Source organism: Typopeltis vanoorti, chromosome 10 (genome assembly GCF_054136105.1).
Source record: "Typopeltis vanoorti isolate ZY-2024b chromosome 10, IOZ_Tvanoo_1.0, whole genome shotgun sequence".
Lineage (NCBI taxonomy): Eukaryota > Metazoa > Arthropoda > Arachnida > Uropygi > Thelyphonidae > Typopeltis > Typopeltis vanoorti.
This window is the reverse complement of record NC_143558.1, coordinates 78,451,949-78,472,114: the sequence shown is the minus strand read 5'-3', so window position 1 is coordinate 78,472,114 and position 20,166 is coordinate 78,451,949. Positions and strand designations below refer to the sequence as shown.

At 34.5% G+C, this 20,166-nt stretch overlaps 1 protein-coding gene across 1 annotated transcript in view; it reads left to right on the top strand.

Moving 5' to 3' along the window:
• Positions 1–12,502, top strand: part of LOC150102531 (homeobox protein OTX2-like) — a 142,362-nt gene extending 129,860 nt beyond the window's left edge. Inside the window, exon 4 of the mRNA XM_090399463.1 lies at positions 11,915–12,502. Within this exon, the coding sequence (XP_090255589.1) occupies positions 11,915–12,502 (588 nt within the window). The remainder of the gene's footprint in view (positions 1–11,914) is intronic.
• The last annotated feature ends 7,664 nt before the right edge of the window (positions 12,503–20,166 follow it).

Below are 20,166 nucleotides of genomic sequence, written 5' to 3'. Positions count from 1 at the left end.
TTATCGCTATTGGCTTTCTGATGTGAGATTTTACAAGCTGCTTTACACAAAGGGAAGGGGAGAAAAAAAAAACAGCTTCACGAACGTCGTTATTGAACACTCCATAACAGCTATTCACTTATTCTAAAAAAAGGCTCGTATAATAGACATTCTACTTTCAGATTAACAAAAGGTATAAATGATTAATATTACAAATTATATTCTCAGTTCTATAACCTTAATTACACTAAATGCACTTTCATTTTCTAACAAAGAAACTGAGTGATCCATATAACTGAAGGATGTATAAATGTACAAGGGGATGAGAGAATCCAAGATTCAAAGATTTCTTTCAAGAACCATTGTGCGGATTATCAATGACGTGACTTGGAAAACAATGCTTATAAATAACACACACACACACACACACACACAACATTAAAAGAGAAAAAACACAGACCAAAACTTGAGCTGACAATCTATGGCCATTGGTAGCCTAAACAGCGCGGCCTAGTTTGATATATAAGTAGGCATTTGTTAAATAGAGGCCATCAATAATCTTGATGATAGATTCGGAATCCCTATTGCATTTTTAACACGCGTCCCACCACTTCAAACGCGAAGTTAATGACAGTGAGGCTAAAGGCGATCAAACCATCTGCTCACCCTTAACGTATATTATGACACTAATAATTGTATTCCGAAAGCAGGGTATCTTAAAGCTGACGGAAGTTTTACTATGGCCACTAAGAAACAAAGAAACACCTGTCGATTCACGCGTTCCTCCACTCAATTAGATGTATTTCTCTATACAAACAGTATCGTTTTCGGCAAGATTTGATGAAGCCCATGTCATTACAGTGAACAAACAACACGAAGAAGCGCCGCTTCAATGTGACTATAGACGTCAAAGAAAGAAACTAGGACTGACTTTGTTTTTCTATTAATTTAAGGATATGGTTTATTTATTTAGTTTTGTTTTAATTCGAGTATACCAGGATGAAACGAAAAATAATGAATCCGTCATTACTCCATACTTTTGAGTTATTTAGCAAAACGGAGGACTAAAATATGTTAATTAATGCAGTTTCTCTCCTTTGTGTAATTAAATCATATCTCAAAGCATAATTTTTGGCTGGGGAGGAAGAGCCAACTGAACTGAAACCCACAAAGTCATTTTTTTGTTTGTTTATGTTGGTGCTGAATCTAATAGCACTAACAAAAACAAATCTAACGCATTCGTGATTTTTGTCGTGGTGTGAGACACTGGGCTTAAGAATTTTAAGAGCATTCTTATGATTTGAATGCTTTACTATTAGAGTATAAAATGTCATTTTTGGTCTTGCAAGGAATTAATGGGGGATCATGATATCGTTCGATTTAAAGAGGTAATGTCGAGCCTCCGTACCTCGACGAAGTCCTTTTGGAAAGACGTGGGTTCAAATCATGTTCAAATTGTGAAAGAGCTTTATCTAGGCGTTGAGGGCAAAGGTGAATACCGTGATGGAAAGGTTTTTTTTTTCTTCTTCTTCTTCTTCTTTTTCTCAGTAATTTAGGTTTTCCATCACGTAATCAGACAAACCTGCTATGAGAACACAAGCAATTTATAGGCAGGAATTTTATCATCACTTTTCGATCAAAAGAGAGTTAGCCGACCTGAAACGGTGATGGTAATTTTTTTCCAATAACTCGGATTTTTCATCCTGCAATCCGGCAAACTGGTCAGGAATGTACACGCAATTTACATACAGGAATACTATATATTATGCAATTTAGGCATAATGGCTATCTTCTCATAAAATTCTGGTTACGAAAGCCAATCTGGGCAGGTCGTGAGTCAAAAGGGTTAGTAAGCGCTGTGGATTATTATTATTATTATTATTATTATTATTATTATTATTATAAGTCGGCAATAACATCGTCTATCTAGTGGAAGGGGTAAATATTAAAATTCCCGCTGATAGAAGGAGGAACTTTTTATTTCCTGTTTCAACAATGCCGAATAGTTTCAGAATTTATAACGATAAGCATGCCTTTTTATTCTGTTAGGAGATGAACAAATATACGCCCACAGTGCTAATAGAATATAACAGTACCGTGGACAGTCGAAGGATTTTTTATATTTTGAATAATAATAATAATAATGATATTTTTATATTTCAATTTGTAGTTTATTTTAATTCACAATTTACATTTAGAGTTTCCGCTTTTTGTTAGCAGAAGGGAGTGCTGAATGCATTCATTTCACTTTTTCACATTTTTGTTAACATCGCTGATGATAATAATGATGACGATGATGATCATAATAAAGAATAATTTTTTATATATTTTTCCAATATCAATATCATAGTTTATTATTATACAGAGTATTTACATATATACAATTAAAAGAATTACTACGTTTTTTATCATTATAAAAATTCTGTATAGAAATTGCTGGGTACTTCATTTTTGATAAATAATGTAAACACACATACACAAGCACATGTACAGTTATAACTTTATTGTTACATTTACTGTTCAATACAAAAATATGTGAACGTTCGTTTATGATGAATATCTATGATTGGTTTTATTACTGCTGCACAGAACTTTTTGTTTGTTCAGTGGCATTTCTGTTGTCTTACGCTTGTGCTGAGCTTATCTAAGGAAGATATTAGATGGCGGTGGTTTCGTGGTTTACTGTTTAGATGTATGTATATCAGCGTTTTTTTTTTTTTTTTCTGGTTAACGTGTAAAAGCGAGTACGCGTGCTCACGGACAATCACTGCAATTGCCGCAGTAACCTTTTTGATGGGGTGGATAGGGTGTGTGTGTGTCCTAGTATATTGATGTTTGTGAGGAATTCGTTTTTTTTTTTTTTTTTTTTTTTGAGGAGTATTTCTCTTGTCGAAGGGCAGTTTATTGATCATGTCAGATATGTAGAGTCCGCGCGCTTAGCCTAGTGGCTTTGCGCTTCGCAACCATATGCCTGGGGAAGGAGTGTCCTAGGTTCGATTCCCGTCGGAGACGTGAGGAGCTGAAGGATCTTCCTCAGCCATAGCCAAATTAGCCGGTCTTGGGCGCGGGCAGTAGGGTTTTTCCCGCCAGTTTATCTGGTGTTTTTCATCCCGTAAGCAGGCAAACCGGCCCCTTGAACACACAGGGATACAGCCAAGAATACCTTGAGGCATAGGAGTGACCATTCTATCCTCGTATTTCGGTTACGAAATGCAAGCATGCTTGGAAGGTTGTGGGCCTTAAAGGCCTGTTAAAGCCATTGGGATAGATAGATAGATATGTAGAGGCTCCGGATAGCTTTTCCGTAGTGATTATTAGACTTATATGTTATTTCGTTTGTTGACTGTGGTCTTGTTATCTGATATATTGTTCCAGTTATTCTGTAGGTTGGACTGAAGCAGTATTTTACATGACTCTGTAACAGCATAGGATGAAGAGATGTTGGAAAGGGTTTAGGGACGTTTGACTAAGATGATTTCTGGTCTATGGAATGTTAAGTATAAAGACTGATTGAGAGAGCGCAATTTGAACCTTAAATATTCTGTATTCTGTCACTGCGGCCCGTTAATTATATATATATATATATATATATATATATATATATATACACCCATTGAGGGTACATATCAGGAAATAGATTTTTCTGTTTTATTTATGTTTTATAGAATCCAAAAATCCTACTCTTGAGATGAGGCCAAATGCACAGAATAGTCAAGATTTTACCTACACGCCAATCCATCGCAGAAATTCAAGCTTTCATAACCAAATATTTATTTATTTTTCTTTCTTTCTTTCAAATTTTAAATTTTCTTTTTGACCTTCACTTGGATGCAGTCTGTGTCACTGTTGTTTAACAAAATCAAGTCATTTGCAGTATGTTCTCGGATTTGAATATTTCATTGGTTTACTGTCGTAACGCTACTCTTTTGTATCGTTATTTCATAGCGTGGAAGGCCGTGGTTGTTGTCGTTGCTGTTTTTATTATTATTTTTATTTTTTTTAATTTTTCGCACACCAATTATAATCGAATTGCAAGCTGATATATTTGCCCGTTAATTTGCTCACCTTTGTTTAAGAGTAGTGTGGAAAGCGGGATGTCTAAATGATTCTATATTACTTGCTGGATATCTTTCTGAAGCTCTTTTCTGTATAAAGATTGCTATTGCTTTTATACATTTCTTTCAAATTTCTTGAAAGGAAAAAAATGGCATACGTTTGAATAATATTATCGACATAAACAACCGCCTATTGATTTATTATTTTTTCCCGACGAAATATTGTAAACCTACAATATATTAGTACCGTGGTCGGGCAAAGAATTTTTTCAATTTTTAATAATAATAATAATAATAACTGTTTTTTCCTCTATTTTTTATGTTTTGTACAATCCAGAAGCTCTAGTCTTGAGACTAAGCAAAACGTTTTTCATGCCACTTTAGGCCTCCGATACGCAGGGAAGCGAAATTCATCTCATAACTTACTGTATATGTATTCTCAAATCTATATTCAAAACCTATCCTATAGACTTTATAATCTTCAAAAGCCAATCTTATAAAGCTTATAGCCTATCCTTAAAAATACTTGTACATAAATGATATTGAGTAAAGGCCTGGATGATGATGATATTCAGTTATTTGCAGATGATAGGAAGTTGGGTGAATGGGAGAATGAATGAGATCTCCAGTTCAATGTAGCAAAATACAGTATAAGTTTTTAAAATTAGAGAAGCACAGCGGATTATGACAATGATGCAGAGGACACTGACATATAGTAATAATGATGTTATGATTTCATTGTATACGACTTTGATCAGATCACACATGAATTACTATACATATATATGGTCACCTGGTTTTCAAAAGGATGAAGAGATGTTGGAAAGGGTTTAGGGACGTTTGACTAAGATGATTTCTGGTCTATGGAATGTTAAGTATAAAGACTGATTGAGAGAGCGCAATTTGAACAGTCTAGTGGACAGAAGAAAGAAAGGGAGGGGACATAATAGAAACATAAAAGTTAGTAAGGGGTTATTAGCGAATTAATGTGGATAGATACGATTTTGTATAGAATGGGTAGAGACCGCGGAGATCGCTGGAAGTTGTATAAAGAGGGGTGAGCAAAAGGTAGGTGGTTATAATGTGTGGAAAGTCATATCGTGAAGTTATATCGCCACTTCAATGGATGCATTGAAGTCACGATATGATGAGCTGTGTGTGAAAGAGAGGGACCTCCTGCGATGAGTCTTTTGACTTCATGAAGATATAATAATAATAATAATAATAATAATAATAATAATAATAATAATAATAATAATAATAATAATAATAATATCACTGTATGAAATATCCACGTGATCATTTCTGGGAACTCTATTCATAAATGGTTTGAAAAATCCTTAATATTTTATATAATTAACATAATTTAAAAGTTAAAAGTTATATTAAATACAATGAGATAAATAATGCATCTGACAATGATGTAACTAAATAAGAATTTTTAACTATCCACTTGTTTGCTGATCATGCAAAATTAGGAAGAGCGATAGTCAATTCAGATGATGTAGATATCTTGCAGGATGACTTAAATAGGCTGACAGTATGGACTAAGGTAAATGGCTGTCAGTTTAACGTGGCTAAGTGTAAGGTGATGCATTTCGGGAGGATGAGATCACATGCCTTTTACTATATTAATGGAACTGAACTGCAAGAAGTTGACGAGGCAAGGGACTTGGGAGTTATTGTGGGCATATTGCAAAAGGTTGCTAAAACATCACATGGCTGTTGAAGAACACACTTTATTTATTTATTTATTCGTATGGAGTTTCCTCCCTTTTTCTCCCCCGTCCCTATTGGGGAGAGTTGAGCCCCCTCATGGGGGGGTTAAGTATTTATGGCTGTAGATCCGTGTGTGTTCATGGGGCCGGTTTGCCTGCTTGCGGGATGAAAAACACCAGATAAACTGGCGGGAAAAACCCTATTGCCCGCGCCCAAGACCAGCTAATTTGGCTATGGCTGAGGAAGATCCTCAAATTCCTCACGTCTTCGACGAGAATCGAACCTGGGATACTCCTTCCCCAGTCATATGGTTGCGAAGCGTACAGCCACTAAGCTAACCGCGCGGACGAAGAACACACTGACAAGCAGGGATAAGGAAGTGATTGTCCCACTTTATAAGCCATTAATAAAACCGCATTCGGACTATTGCGCACAGATCTGGTCACCTGGATTTCTTGGTGATGAAGAAATGGTGGAGAGGATTCAGAGGCAAGTTGCAAAGATTGTTGCAGGCCTGTGGGGTGGTTCCTACGAGGAGAGATTGAAGATCTGTGAGTTCAAAAACTAGTTGATAGATAGGAGAGGAGATATGATAGAGGCACATAAATTATTAAAGGGGTTTTATAGGATTGATACTGATGACTTTTTTAAGACTAGTGCAGGAAGGGAGAGAATGAGGGGCAATCTCTGGAAATTGTGTAAGAGCGTGATTAACAAGGGTGTTAGGATTAGATTTCTTGCTTGGAGGGTTGTGAATGGATGGAATGCGTTGCCAGAGGTGGTTGTGAATGCTTCGTCTGTGAATGAATTTAAGGAAAAGTACGATAGGTATTATCTGAATAATGGTTAGTGTGTCAATGTAGGGTCTCCCGCGATGAATCTTTTGACTCTATGAACACATTTATAATAATAATATAATAACTAAATCATTTCATCACTTACTGTTAGTAGGTGTGGTCACGTACATATGCCCATGATATTAATACATGCAAAAGTTTCGAAGAATTTTTCATGTTTTTGGGACATGAGAAAGTCACACTAGAAAAGATGACGAACATTGTGGGTCTAAGACTGGTATTTGTTTTTTGACCAAGACTTGCTTTATAGATGAAAGCCATTTTCAATGTCACTATACAAATTCTACCACCTGAGGTTTAGTCGAATACATGATTTGCAGTTTGTTGCGGATGAACAAATAGATAAGTCCATCGTCAAAGTTTAGCTTTGAATTACTATTCCAAAATTATCACAAATTTCTTCACAAACAAATAAAAAATAACCCAGAATGTTCAGAATAAACGGCATCGATGATACTGACTTGTGCTAAGGAGAGCTAAACTAAAGAACAAAGTGCTACTTCAAAACAAATTAAATCCAAATAAGCTTATTACATTGTTTTTGCATTAAACGTTTCCACGTAGCAGACTGCGTTGTTCGAGCACACGTGCATGTGTGTGTGTGTGTGTAGTGTAATACTGACATAAGAAATTCCAACTAAGTCTACCCTCGAAACTAGCTCTTTTGCCTGGTCAGATAGTTAAATATAAACAGATTTCTGTATTCACAGTTACGTCGTACACACCCCTCTAGAACTATCTAGAAATCAATCTTATTCATATTCAATGACTTAATCATGTTCATGGGCTTTTCGTCGGTGGCCTTCACCTTTTTATTTAAAACCATACTATACCACAACGGCTCTCTCCGATACTCTCTACAAATAAATTCATTACTGTTAGCTCGATAATGAACGACTGGCTTTCTGGCACTGCGCGCGCGCGTGTGTGTGTGTGTGTGTTAAACAAGAAACCAAGAAATTTTCAGAGGAACGGGCCTTTGTTCCTGCTAACTGAGCAGCATTATGCGTCATTTAGGAAAAAATGTTCTTAAAAACAAAACGAGACCAATATAAAGAAAATATAATGGCCATCAAACTCTTGCAACAGTTACAAAACTATTCGTAATATTTGGAGGATTTTGCTAGTATGGTATTAGATAGACTTTACGACAGCACTGATTAATCTTCCAAATATGCATTTTCAGCACTTCCAGGAACTATTCCAGCATTTGGACTACATCGGTTCCCTTCTTACTGGTTGAACAGTATGGCATTATTTCAAATCCGGATGCCAGTCTTTAGCATAGGATGACCATGACATGCCAGTAATAGAAATTCTTCTCCTCTTGTGCGATATCAGTTTCAATTGTTTTAAAGGCTATTATAATGACTTTTGTATATTCAAATAGCCATGATAGATACTCATAATTTAATTCGTCAAAAGTCTGTATATAATTAAATAAAAGTTACATAATTGAATTAATTCAATTATGTAACTTTTATTTAATTATATGAAGGAAACTATTCACTCCATATGCCCGTTTTGGGGCTATCACATAAAAATTTAAACGTGGGTGCTCATAGAAAAATGTGTTCGCATTCTGTATGCTACAGATTTATGTAACGTCCTGCTACCTAACGTACATATTCCTAAATTTTTGTTGCTTTATTTTATTGTTTATATAATAAGTTCACAACTTACTATACACAAATTGTATTTATTCATTTGCATGAACAAAAACGCTTCTTTGTTGTTCCTCCGCTTCTTTTCCATTCAGTTATTTATATATTTATTTTTTTTATGTTGATATTCTCTTTAGAGAGCCTCCGTAGCTCAGTTTGTGTAGACGAAGCCATTTGGTCGGAAAGACCTGGGTTCGATTCTCGTCCATGACACGAGAAACCGTTATCTGATCTCTTATGGCTAAAGGTGAGTTAAGCGGTCTCATATGGAGGTAGAAGGTTTTTCCACTCGTGTTTTTTGTCCCTTAAAACAGGCAAACCGGCCCCGTGAACACACATGGATTTATAGCCATGAATACTAACGACAATATGTGGAAAAGATAGGATAGGGTGTCCTCACCATATGTCGTTAGGGACCGTAATTAACCGTGAGTCACAGCATCGTAGTCAACTTCCTAGATGGTGACGGCACATTAATGGGATGGAATTCTCTCTAGAAATTTCTGTATATGACCCTCCGTATATCATTCGGTTGCAACGATGCTAGGGGTAGAAAGAACTGGCTCTGAATTCTGCCTAAGGGAAAGAAATAAAAACGCTATCAGGGCTTTTCAATTAAAGGTGAATTGGATGTCTTATACGGAGTGACAGGGTTTTTTCTCCTGGAAACAGGTTTCTCACCTCGCAAAACAGACAAGAGAACACAAGCACTTTGCATATGCCTAAATACAAGAATATTAACTAACTCTCTTATCGTGAAATTGGAATTACGAAAGCCAATCTGAGAATGTCAAGAATCTTAAGGGTTTAGAAAGTTCTGCGGATAATAATAATTATTATTATCATTTATTAATTTCTGAAGATTCATTTTTCCATGCATTGCAACTGTAAGAAAGTTTTCGTTTTGATTTGATATATTGAATAGCCTGGTTCTAGAGTTTAGCATAATATAATCTAAGTATCTGAATACCTGGATTATTGTTATTTATTTAACTGGCCTATTTACCGGCCTAGTTGGTCGAGTGGCTAACCAGTACTCGCTGTCGAACCAACAGGCTGCGGGTGAAATCTACCCGTGGGCATGGATGTTTTTAGGTGGAAGATGAATATCATCGCCTAGTATGAGACCACCGCCCCGCTTATTGGAGGCCATAAGTGGCTTGCAAAAGTTCCTGTTTTGTCTCTAGAGCAGGATTTCCGGACTGTGAAAAAAAAAAAAAAAATCAATGAAAAATACAAATATGCACGTATATAATTGATACAAATAGGAAAAAAAATATTCCTAATCCGCCCACGGTACAAAATGTACTATAGGTTTACAAATAACCTTTCGTGGGCGGGAGCAACATAAAAAAATTGTAAATATATATTAATTTAGTTATATTTAACTGTTTTATCGTTATTCTTTTATGTTTTTATATACATATATAATTCAATGCCAATGTAGATACTTTTGATAACAATTTTTAACATTACAAAAGCTGATTATTATTACTATTATTTGTATTCGTTCAAATTATGAGCTGTTTCTGTCATATTTCTATTAGATATTTCTTCTCTTTCTTTCTTTCTAGTAAAGGTTGATATTCGATATTTATGAAACCACTTTCTTATACAACTGGCAATCTACATTTTGAAGTTTACTTTTAAAAACTCTTGGATATTTCATTTTTATTTTATTTTATTATTATTGTTATATTTATTATTATAAAAAATACTCATCGGAATGAGTATTTTTTTTTTCCCTGGCGGAAATATTTCAAATCTTATAGCTACATCAAGAGTATTTGATAAATCGATGTTGCTGGAAGGACAGTAGCAGTTCGTTCCTTAAGTGTTCAGTCATTTGTGACAAGTACCCTTTACACATGGAGCCTGTACAAGATATGATGTCACATTAAATACAGTTTGCACTAATTATTATAGCGATCCCCTCTTTTGATTCAAGCAATATTTAAACCACGTACCAAGCTTCAGGGTATATATGCAGCTAAGTGGTTTTAGTTACGCCACTTTCGCCTTATTGGGTAGCATCCACTGCATCGTAAGTTAATAAGGAAGCATCGTGACGTTAATAAAGAACCCGGAGACATGGTGCATTACGGAAACGTTACCTTGTTCAGTTGCTTTGTCAGCTATGGTGATTTATTTGTGTAAAAGCCGTGGAAGTCCCGCTTGCTTGTGGGCAGAAGAGATATGAACTGATAAGGAAGACTTTATTGAAGGCTTCAGCAGTACGCCTGATTCACTTCGCTAGCTTGTCGTTTAATAATTACAACACTGCAATCCATTTTGGCATGTGCGTACTACCCAGACCTGTCACTGCTTTCAAGCATGAAGTGCTCTTGCTTAAATCGCAAATTTTTACACAGAATAAACAATAAACAGTTGTGGCAATTTACAATCGCAAAATAACTTAATATTACGCTGTGTATATGCTATATTATATTCCTATTGTTATAAAAAATTATAAGATCGAAACGTTGGAATTTGATAAAAATCACCATTAAAGATTTATACACGAATATAGCAAACAGCGGCCTATGATTCCTCACCGTTAGAAAATCTCTCTTGATGGATTCAGATGGACTCTCCTGTTTGAGTATTTACAGACCTCTTGAGCGCCTGACTACCATGCTAAATAGTAGCTAACCCACCGATCGTAAGTTGGTTAGTTACCATTCCTTGTACCCCAATGCTCGAAAAATCGTAAGTGACTAGAGTAAAATAAAAGAAGCGTAACACAGTCTTGGATCTCAATATTTGTTCTTGTGGTAATAGAGGATTCGGCTCTCCTTTTGTCCCAGAAATGGCTAGTTCACACACACACACACACACACACACACACACACACACACACACACACACACACACACACACACACACACACACACACACACACACTCACTCTTTATCTTAAGCCTATCATCCTGACACCTTTAAACGTGGAATGCACCTTTGGATGTAGATCTCAGTTGCAACTCTTTGGATTGGCGCAAAAGGAAACTAAGACTAAGAAAAAAAATGTTAGTGCCATTTATTCGATTCGAAAGCTTATATATTCAATCAAGAGGTTGCATTTACTGACTAAGATTCTTATAGAGATCGTCACTGTTTAAATTTGCGGCATTTCGTGGAAGACAGAAAAGGGGTGGAATTGGTTAAGATTGATTTATGGTGATACTATGTGGTGATCTTAGTTGTCTGATAATTCCTATAAAGCGAGCGGGGTGTTTCTCCTTTTACTTATATACAAAAGCTAGAACTATACTTATAAACGAATCTCAAAATCGGAAATTAATTTTTCATAGAGTAAAATTTCTTTTTAATTAATGAACTTATATTCAGCATTCTCATTGCATATAAAGATACGGAGATACAGAGTAACTTTTATTTTTGATAGAAACAAACTTTAATTATTGAGATTCTTATAATTTAAAAGTAAAATGTAAATTTTTGTTATTATTATTATTATTATTATTATTATTATTATTATTATTATTATTTTAAAATAACGTACTATGAATTCTAGAGATCTGTGACTCAATTTGCACTGTAGCTCTCTCTATAAAAATTTTATACGTGTTCTGAGGATTTTATTTATTTTTTAATCTTTAAAAAAATTTTTTTTTCTTTGCAGGTATGGTTCAAGAATCGAAGAGCAAAATGTCGTCAGCAACAGCAACAGCAAAATGGTGGTACAAGTAAAAGTCGACCTAAGAAAACGAAAAGTCCACAACCTGCTATTTCACCACCTACCACTCGAGAGTCACCATACAAGCCGCCCACTATTTCTCCACAGTCGTCTACAGCAACTACCGTGACCACAAATAACAACAGCGCCATCTGGAGCCCAGCCACTATTACGCCTGTGTCTGACCTGATGACAAGCAGTAGCTGCATGCAGAGACCATCTTACCAGATGACGAACAACACACCCCCTACCCCAAGCTGCTACTCCCAGACATACGGTCCTACATCGTATTACGGGAATATGAACATGGACTATCTACCACCCCCCATGTCACATGCTCAGCTCGCTGTTACTACCATGGCATCATTAAATCAGATGACTACAACTATGACGTCACATATGGCACCTGTTGGACTTTCGTCAGCCCAGTCTCTGACTCCAAGAACGCCACCAATTAATGGAGGACTTCCCCCGAGCGATTGTTTAGAGTATAGCGCTGACAAAACCGCAGCCTGGAAATTTCAGATGCTGTGAGACAGTTCCTCAGTTCTAATAGGATGTGTATTTGAGATAAACTTTCCGACCACAAGCTGGCCCCGATGGACATAATAATGGCGACGCATTCAGAAAGATCTTTGTGACGTGAGGCAACCATACCGTGCATCACTCTTGTCAGAGAAAAAGGGGTTGGTTCCATGAATCAGACAGTCGTGTTCGTATCGTGGAAGTAAGCAATCGTATTTTATGACGCATACTGAATTAACCAAACCTATAAAACCAGCTTATAATGGTAGCCTTCAGTCACTTCGAACATTATCCTAAGTTTGGTTAGACACGTGAAACTTAAAGATCATGGTGTTCATCTCTTTGTGTGTTAACGGTTAGGGGGTATTGAAAAATAAGTCATAAAGAACTCACTGAACATAAAGAGCATGATAAGTGTACCAAAACATAGTCAAAATGATTCTACTATTCAACCTGCTGTAACCTACGCCATGCTGGTAACTTGAATGGAATCGGATTACCAGTAGTAAAGTCCCATATTAGCACTAAATCAGTTTCGTCTCTTATTAACCAGTATTCCTAAAAATATTTACAATTTCTTCTCTCTTTAATGCTTATAATCCAAAAGGAGCGCACTCATTTATATGCTGCTCCTATAAAATAAAATTCAAATCCTATCTGGAATTTGAAAGAAACTATAGAAATCCAAAGCATTTGCTACTCGCTTCACTTAATATTCTAGTTTCTGATTTAATATAGTTAATCTTATTATACCAGAAATGTCAAAAAAAAAATTCTTTCTTTTTTTTTTTTTTGTGCGTGTGTGATCGATGAGAATAATATTTATTGTAGATGCAGTGAGAATAAGAACTGGTGTAGAATGTTGAGAATATTGCCCTCTTAATTTCCTCGTTTGTGTTTCTTATATAAAGGACTATTATATTATACCTCGGAAAAACCATCTGAAGTTCTTTCGCGATATATTCATCGGTAAATAGAGGAAAATTCAAGAAGTGAAAACCTCAAAAATGCAATAGAGTATCTAAACTGTATTAAATGTTCGACCAACTGGTAAAACACTGATGACATCCTGTTAAATAAAATGCATTATGTTTACTCCACAAATTATTGTAATAGTCGTAAATATATGTAATAAGTAAGCAGTTAGATGTTGAAAGTGAAAATAAGAAAGTCTACAATATGTATTAAATCCATTGTTCGTGTTATTACAATTATTAACTACTAGTAGAAAGGCCGAGTATAAAAGCACACAAGCAATCTAATTAAATATTTAGCTTACCTATCGTATGTTCAAGAAATAAATATAATGAGTATGTTCAAGAAATAAATATAATGAAAGATCAGCTGAAACAAATTTAAAAAAATAAGTGACCTAACGCCATTTATCTTCTGTTATCCTACTGCCAAGTTCTGAAAAAAGTTCTAAACTCAGTATGCAAACAGTATTTGACAATATTTGAACAAATAAATAATCTCAGCCACCTGAGAGATTAGTAAACTGTCGTACACCTCCTTCGATCATATTAATCATAAAACACCTAGTACTTAGTAGCTGATGCTCGACAGCTTTAAATCTTTACCAACCGATTAAGGTAACATGAAGAGCAAATTTCACTATAAGAATATATTTTTAGCAATTCGTTTTTTACACTTCGATTATTTTCTTTTCCCCCAAAATTCCGATAACAGTTTTATATCAAGTTATGGAGAAATGCGTGCCCAGACGACGCCTGAGCCAGTCATATTTAGTTATTAGCATTAACGTCGTATCTTAATGGTGAAACGTTTATAAATATAAAACAACAGCTATTCAACGATCTCGACGCGCTCTACAACAACAAACGAAAAGCATTTCAGATTTTGTAAGAAGATTTTGGGATAATTATTTACGGTGTTTCTCAATCTTCACAGCTTCACTTCTCAAAACAACAGCCAGAAATAGAGAACGTTTTTGTCAGCAATGATAAACACAACAACTATCAAATTATGACAAAAATGCTTGCCTCGACAACGTGCCTGAGCAACTAATCATATTTGGTTATTATAATGATTCTACAGTTTTAATGATGAAATGCTTAAATAAATATAGCAATAGCTACCCCAAAACTCTTGAAACTTTCTACAATTTGTGTTTTTGGATATTCAATGTTACAAATGAAAATCATTTCCGATTTTCTAAACAGACTTTTATGGATAATTATTTACTCGATCCTCATAACTTCAATTTCTGAAGAAAATAACAACAACAAAATAACATATTTGTCCGCGATGATATACACAACTGCTATAGTACAACCGTGTTTTCCTACAAAGTCGTTTTAAAAACATGTACGTTACAGACAATGTAACATAACATAATATCATTTCAGTTTGTTTGGTATATGAATAAGTGAATGACGAAGACTTGCCAAGACAACAGAAAGCTAACAGAATTTTAGTATTAATAGTTATGTTCACTAAAATATATAAACTGTTTTAATTTTAATTTGATCAAAATATCTGATTATTAATTTGATCAGATTGAAAAATCATTATTTATAATTTCGGCTATCTTTAAATGTAACATTTATGTAACATACGAAAAGTATGCGTACATGTGTGTGTGTGTATGTGTGTGTGTGTGTGTGTGTGTGTGTGTGTGTGTGTGTGTGTGTGTGTGTGTGTGTGTGTGTGTGTGTGTGTGTGTGTGTGTGTGTGTGTGTGTGTGTGTGTGTGTGTGTGTGTGTGTGTGTGTGTGTGTGTGTGTGTGTGTTATGTATACATATAAAACACATTAAGCAATAGCTTCCTGATATAACTGTTTATTCATAATGTATATTACTGTCTTCTTTATTAAGGAAACAAAATATTAAAAAAACATGGATGGTAATATTAAATATGATTTTAATATTCAGCAAAAACATTAGTTCTAAGAAAATTATATAATAAGGGAAGTAAGGGACGTAGTTCATTTAAGGAATTCCATCAGTTTTGTTCATTTGTTTGCTCATCAAAACTGATGGAATTCCTTAATCAAAGAAAAATAAACTGCCTCTAAGACAATCAAAGAAAAATAAACTGCCTCTATTCTTCAGTAAAATATTAAAATAAAAAATGAAACGCACGATATTTTTCAGAATTCTTGTATCATTACTGTGGTACAAGGATGCCGAGATATTGGCACAATGCACACAATCTAAACTAATTCACCACTTCTGTCATATTACTATTATTTATTTATTATCATTTTTTGTGTGTTATGTTACATAAAAAGATAATAAGATGAAAGTAGATCTAAGTAGGAAAACTGAGTGCAGCCAAACAGAAAAGAGTAGTTATTGCTTACTCTTTGGTAGTGGCATGTCTTTCAAGCAACATAATATATATATATATATAAAAATCTCCGTTTTTGTTCTTGCGCTCTAAAGACTAAGAAATTAACAACAGCAGTAAAAAAATAATTCCATGATTATGTTGGAGAGAAAGAACGTGCATTGAATTTCTTGATAATGACACTACTGTCTGTTTCTTCGATGTTACCTCACTGTTTGAGCATGCATATTCGAAAGAATGAAAGAGAAAGAAAGCTTCACCCTTAAACACAAGACAATTTTAAAAAATTCCAATTATTATAACTTAAACAAGTTATATGTCGCCGAATTGAAGCCTTTGGCTCTTCATATATTTAGTAATTCCAATTATTATTATTATTTTCTCTTTTATTGTTTTTAAAGAGGCAGCCGAACAGATTTTTGAGATCTAGAGATACTATAACACTAATTCCTTTATCAATTCTTAGTTTAAAATGAATTGTTTTTAAATAATAATGTTGGCGGCAGTCATTAAATAATAAACTATTTTAGAAGACACTTGCTAGATATTAAATAGCGTAAAGTAGTATGGAAGAGTAACGTTTTAAAGGAAGCAAATCTTTAAGAGGAAAAACTTTTAAGATAGAATATAGACTTGACGAATCATCTCTAACAGTACTTGCATAAAAATATTCTTGGAATTTTCATAACTAACTTGTTTGGCTCTCTAGTATAAAGAACTATCATTGCTTTAGCATATCATGAGTATCAGCCATATGCGAAATACCGTTATACTGCCGTCTGTTGGATCTCCTAAGAACTTTACATTGAGAGTAAAAGAAATATCTGCTTTAAGACTAACTGCTTAGCAAGCCTTAAATGTTAATTCCAGAAGTTTAGAAAATAGGCACATTGCTTTCTGATTGCCTATTTCATATTGCCAGAAAGTAACTAGGTTTTCTAAACGAATCCTTTTAAGAAACTGAATTTCTGCTCTACAGAAAGATACTATTCTGAATTTTTCCTACGACGTATTATATAAGTATGTAATATGTGTAATCTCTAGAGTGAAATATATTAAATCATTAAATATGATTCTATGTCGCAGTTACAGGGAGTGGAATAATGAGGAATATTTATCTAAAATGTATTATTTTACATCTCAAGTGAAGTAATTATATCGATATAAAATACAAAATGAGTTTTTCATTACTACCCCTCACCTCCCAACAAAAGTTGTAGCATTTACAGTGCTTATCTACAGAGCTTCTAAAGTACTGTGTATAAACCCGATATTGAGAGAAAAATGGATAATTGCAGGTCTGTACATATTAACGTATATGTGGAGTAAGAAATGTAGACTAACAGGGTATCCATGTCACAAATCTTCACGTGCAAGTTATTAGCTGTTGATGTTGTAGCTCACTTGTAGTGTAATGTAGGTGGTGTTTAAAAGCTTTGATAAATTAAAAAAAAAATAATAATATCGGATCAAGCACCAGCACTTCCCATATTATACACCCGATGCTAAACAGTTTAAAAAATGATGTACATATATTTTTAATGTTTTCCTTGTGTGCTGCTTTACAGCAAGAAACCCTTGCTCTCGGTACATATATTTTTTTCTTCATAAAACACTGTGCAGTAAATGTTCTATCAACGGCTTGTTCAAATTCTAATTAGAAAAAATAGCTCTTAAAAGAAACACGATCTCCCATGTTTTTAAGTTATGTTTAAAATGAAACTATGACATCATAGCTATTATAAAAATATATGGAAACTGAACGCGAAAAAGAAAAAAAAAGACCCAAAAAAGATAAAATGTTTGTAAGTAAAACTACACAGAAAGATATCAACATGTAAACTTGTTTGTTTTAAAGACTGTATTGTCTTATGTGTATAACAGTAAATAAATATAAATTTCTTCAACGCTGTTGAGCTTATTGATGTTTCATAAAGAACAGTATCACACACAGATATTTTTATGTCACATTTAGTAAAATGAAATAACAGGAGTTTTTATTTGTTTGTTTGTTTGTATTATGTATGTGCGTGCGTGCATGCATAAAAGATCTGCATATAAAATTATTGTAAGTCCTAGTGATATTAAGTTTACTTATATACTACCTTCGTCACCTTAAGCGAAATCACTAACTCCACTTGAAGACCTGAAATGGCTTGAAAAAGCTCCGTGCTTAGTATTGTCTACAGCCGAATGCCTGAAATATATTACTCAAGTCCATAGTCCTAATGTGATATAGATTACCACTTTTCATGGGTGGGAATGACATAAACAAATATCCTTAGATTTTTTTTTTTCTAAACCATAAAAAAATCCCATTTAGTTTCTGAATTCTTTTTTTTTCTTTTTTTTTTAACCAACGTTCTGTATACCCCCAAAATTGATTGAATATTCCCATAAATTCTCACACAAATTTGTAACAATTACAATCTCTCAAAAACTTTTCAATACTGTTTACCCGTTCCTCAGTTAATGGAGTGATTTTAAATACTCAGGAAGTATTCTCAATAGCTAGAAGAAATATCAGTGATGTCGGATAAGTTATTTGGCAATAGGTCTGCTAAATAACGATTGTAATTATTTTTGTAATTAACGATTTGTTACAAATAACGATTTGTAATTGTAATTACAACTTGAGTTGTAACACATTTAATTAGATAAATGAGGATCAACTTGTTATTGTAATACATTATTCCATGAACTGCTATATAAATGGCTATTTATTAGAGATAACCAGTTCATTGCAACTTTCAAAATAGCCTGACTGTAATAAATTCGTTATTGCAGTCAGGCATTCAGAGTTCCCATCTGAAATAATCCATAAGTATCTCACCCAAGAAACGCGATGAATTCCCGCAGTTCCACCGGATAATTTGGGGGAGTCACTATCACAAACATCTGATTGCATAACATTATAAAGGTGTTCAATGAGAGTGAGATCTCACGATTAAGTGGACCCAATCCATTACCCTGTAATAGATTAGGAATTCTGTAAACAGACGAATTATCTAGTTTTGTATCCATTACAAGCACGATAAATTGTCAATATTTAATGGATGTACTTGGTCGGCATTGATGCTCATTTAGATGTACCATTCAACCTTTACTCAACTGGCATCAAGGGACCTAAAGAGCGTTAGGGAAACATTTCCATGGCATCGTGTTTTACTATTATATACCCTGTCAACCATGAAATACCAGGATTCGGATTCACCAGTGCCTTCATGAAATGTTCCCATCGATTCATTCTCCTAGTATCCAATATGATGTTCTTTCGTCCACCTTAATTATAGTCGAATGCTTAGATGTTGTTCATTATCCATAATCAAGCTTAACGGTATAACTAACAACAAGAGGACATTAGTGACTATTAGCGAGTGTAATATGTAATAAACAAGTTTATTACACTCACTAATATTTTGCTGGTTTTATAATGTCCTTAAGTGGCATCCTCTATCGGTCCGATAACTACAAAGTTAATCCAGAGAAGTCCGACTGTTAGGTCTTAAAATTATAGTCTCCCAGATCTTTGGTAAATTAATGCAACCATACTTGCTGAGGTTGGGAGAGTGTTTCATAGCTGATGCTAATTCCAAGAATTGCCTCTCAGAGCAGTAACGACTTCTATGTAATGAAGATGTTTTTCTCCATCTGATTAATGCGTGAAGAAGTATCAAGAGCATGGTCTGCCAATTCAGAGAGAGTTTAATAAATGTATTTTTCCCTCTTGGTGTTGGTTATACACGAGCAATGAACAAAACAATGAGTCAACTAATTATAGAATGTCTATTAGACTTTATCATACTCTCCTTCCTTTGTCCACTTCTCGTATCAAGCAGCTGCTCTTGGCTACATGCGTAACAGTAACTTGAGTTTTCGGTTTATCACACTCTACTTAGTTTACCAGCCATACTGAAAGTGATCGGTGCAGGGCTAGGCGTCAAAGATACTCTTACATGTCCATTTGACTCGCATATCGCATGCTGTTCGAAGACACTCATGGTTGTGATCTTTAACTAATATTATTACATGCTGTCCAGAAAGCGGTCTATCGTCTATTTAAGGCAAATGGTTTCACTTAGCAATGGAATGTTTCTAAGATTTTATCCACTGAGTGTAAATATGGCACAAAAATGTGGAAAATACTGGTACACCTTTTTTTTAACTGAATCGATTAATAATATAGATGAAAGTGAATGTACTGATATATGGCTATTTGAAACCGTTATCAACAACGATGTGCATTACATAACGCGATGATCGATGGCTAATTTCCTCAAATCAGATCTTATGCGGAAATCCCATTTTGTTAAGCCACCACGCATCATAAGATTTTACGATTTATTCTAAAGTTGTAGAAA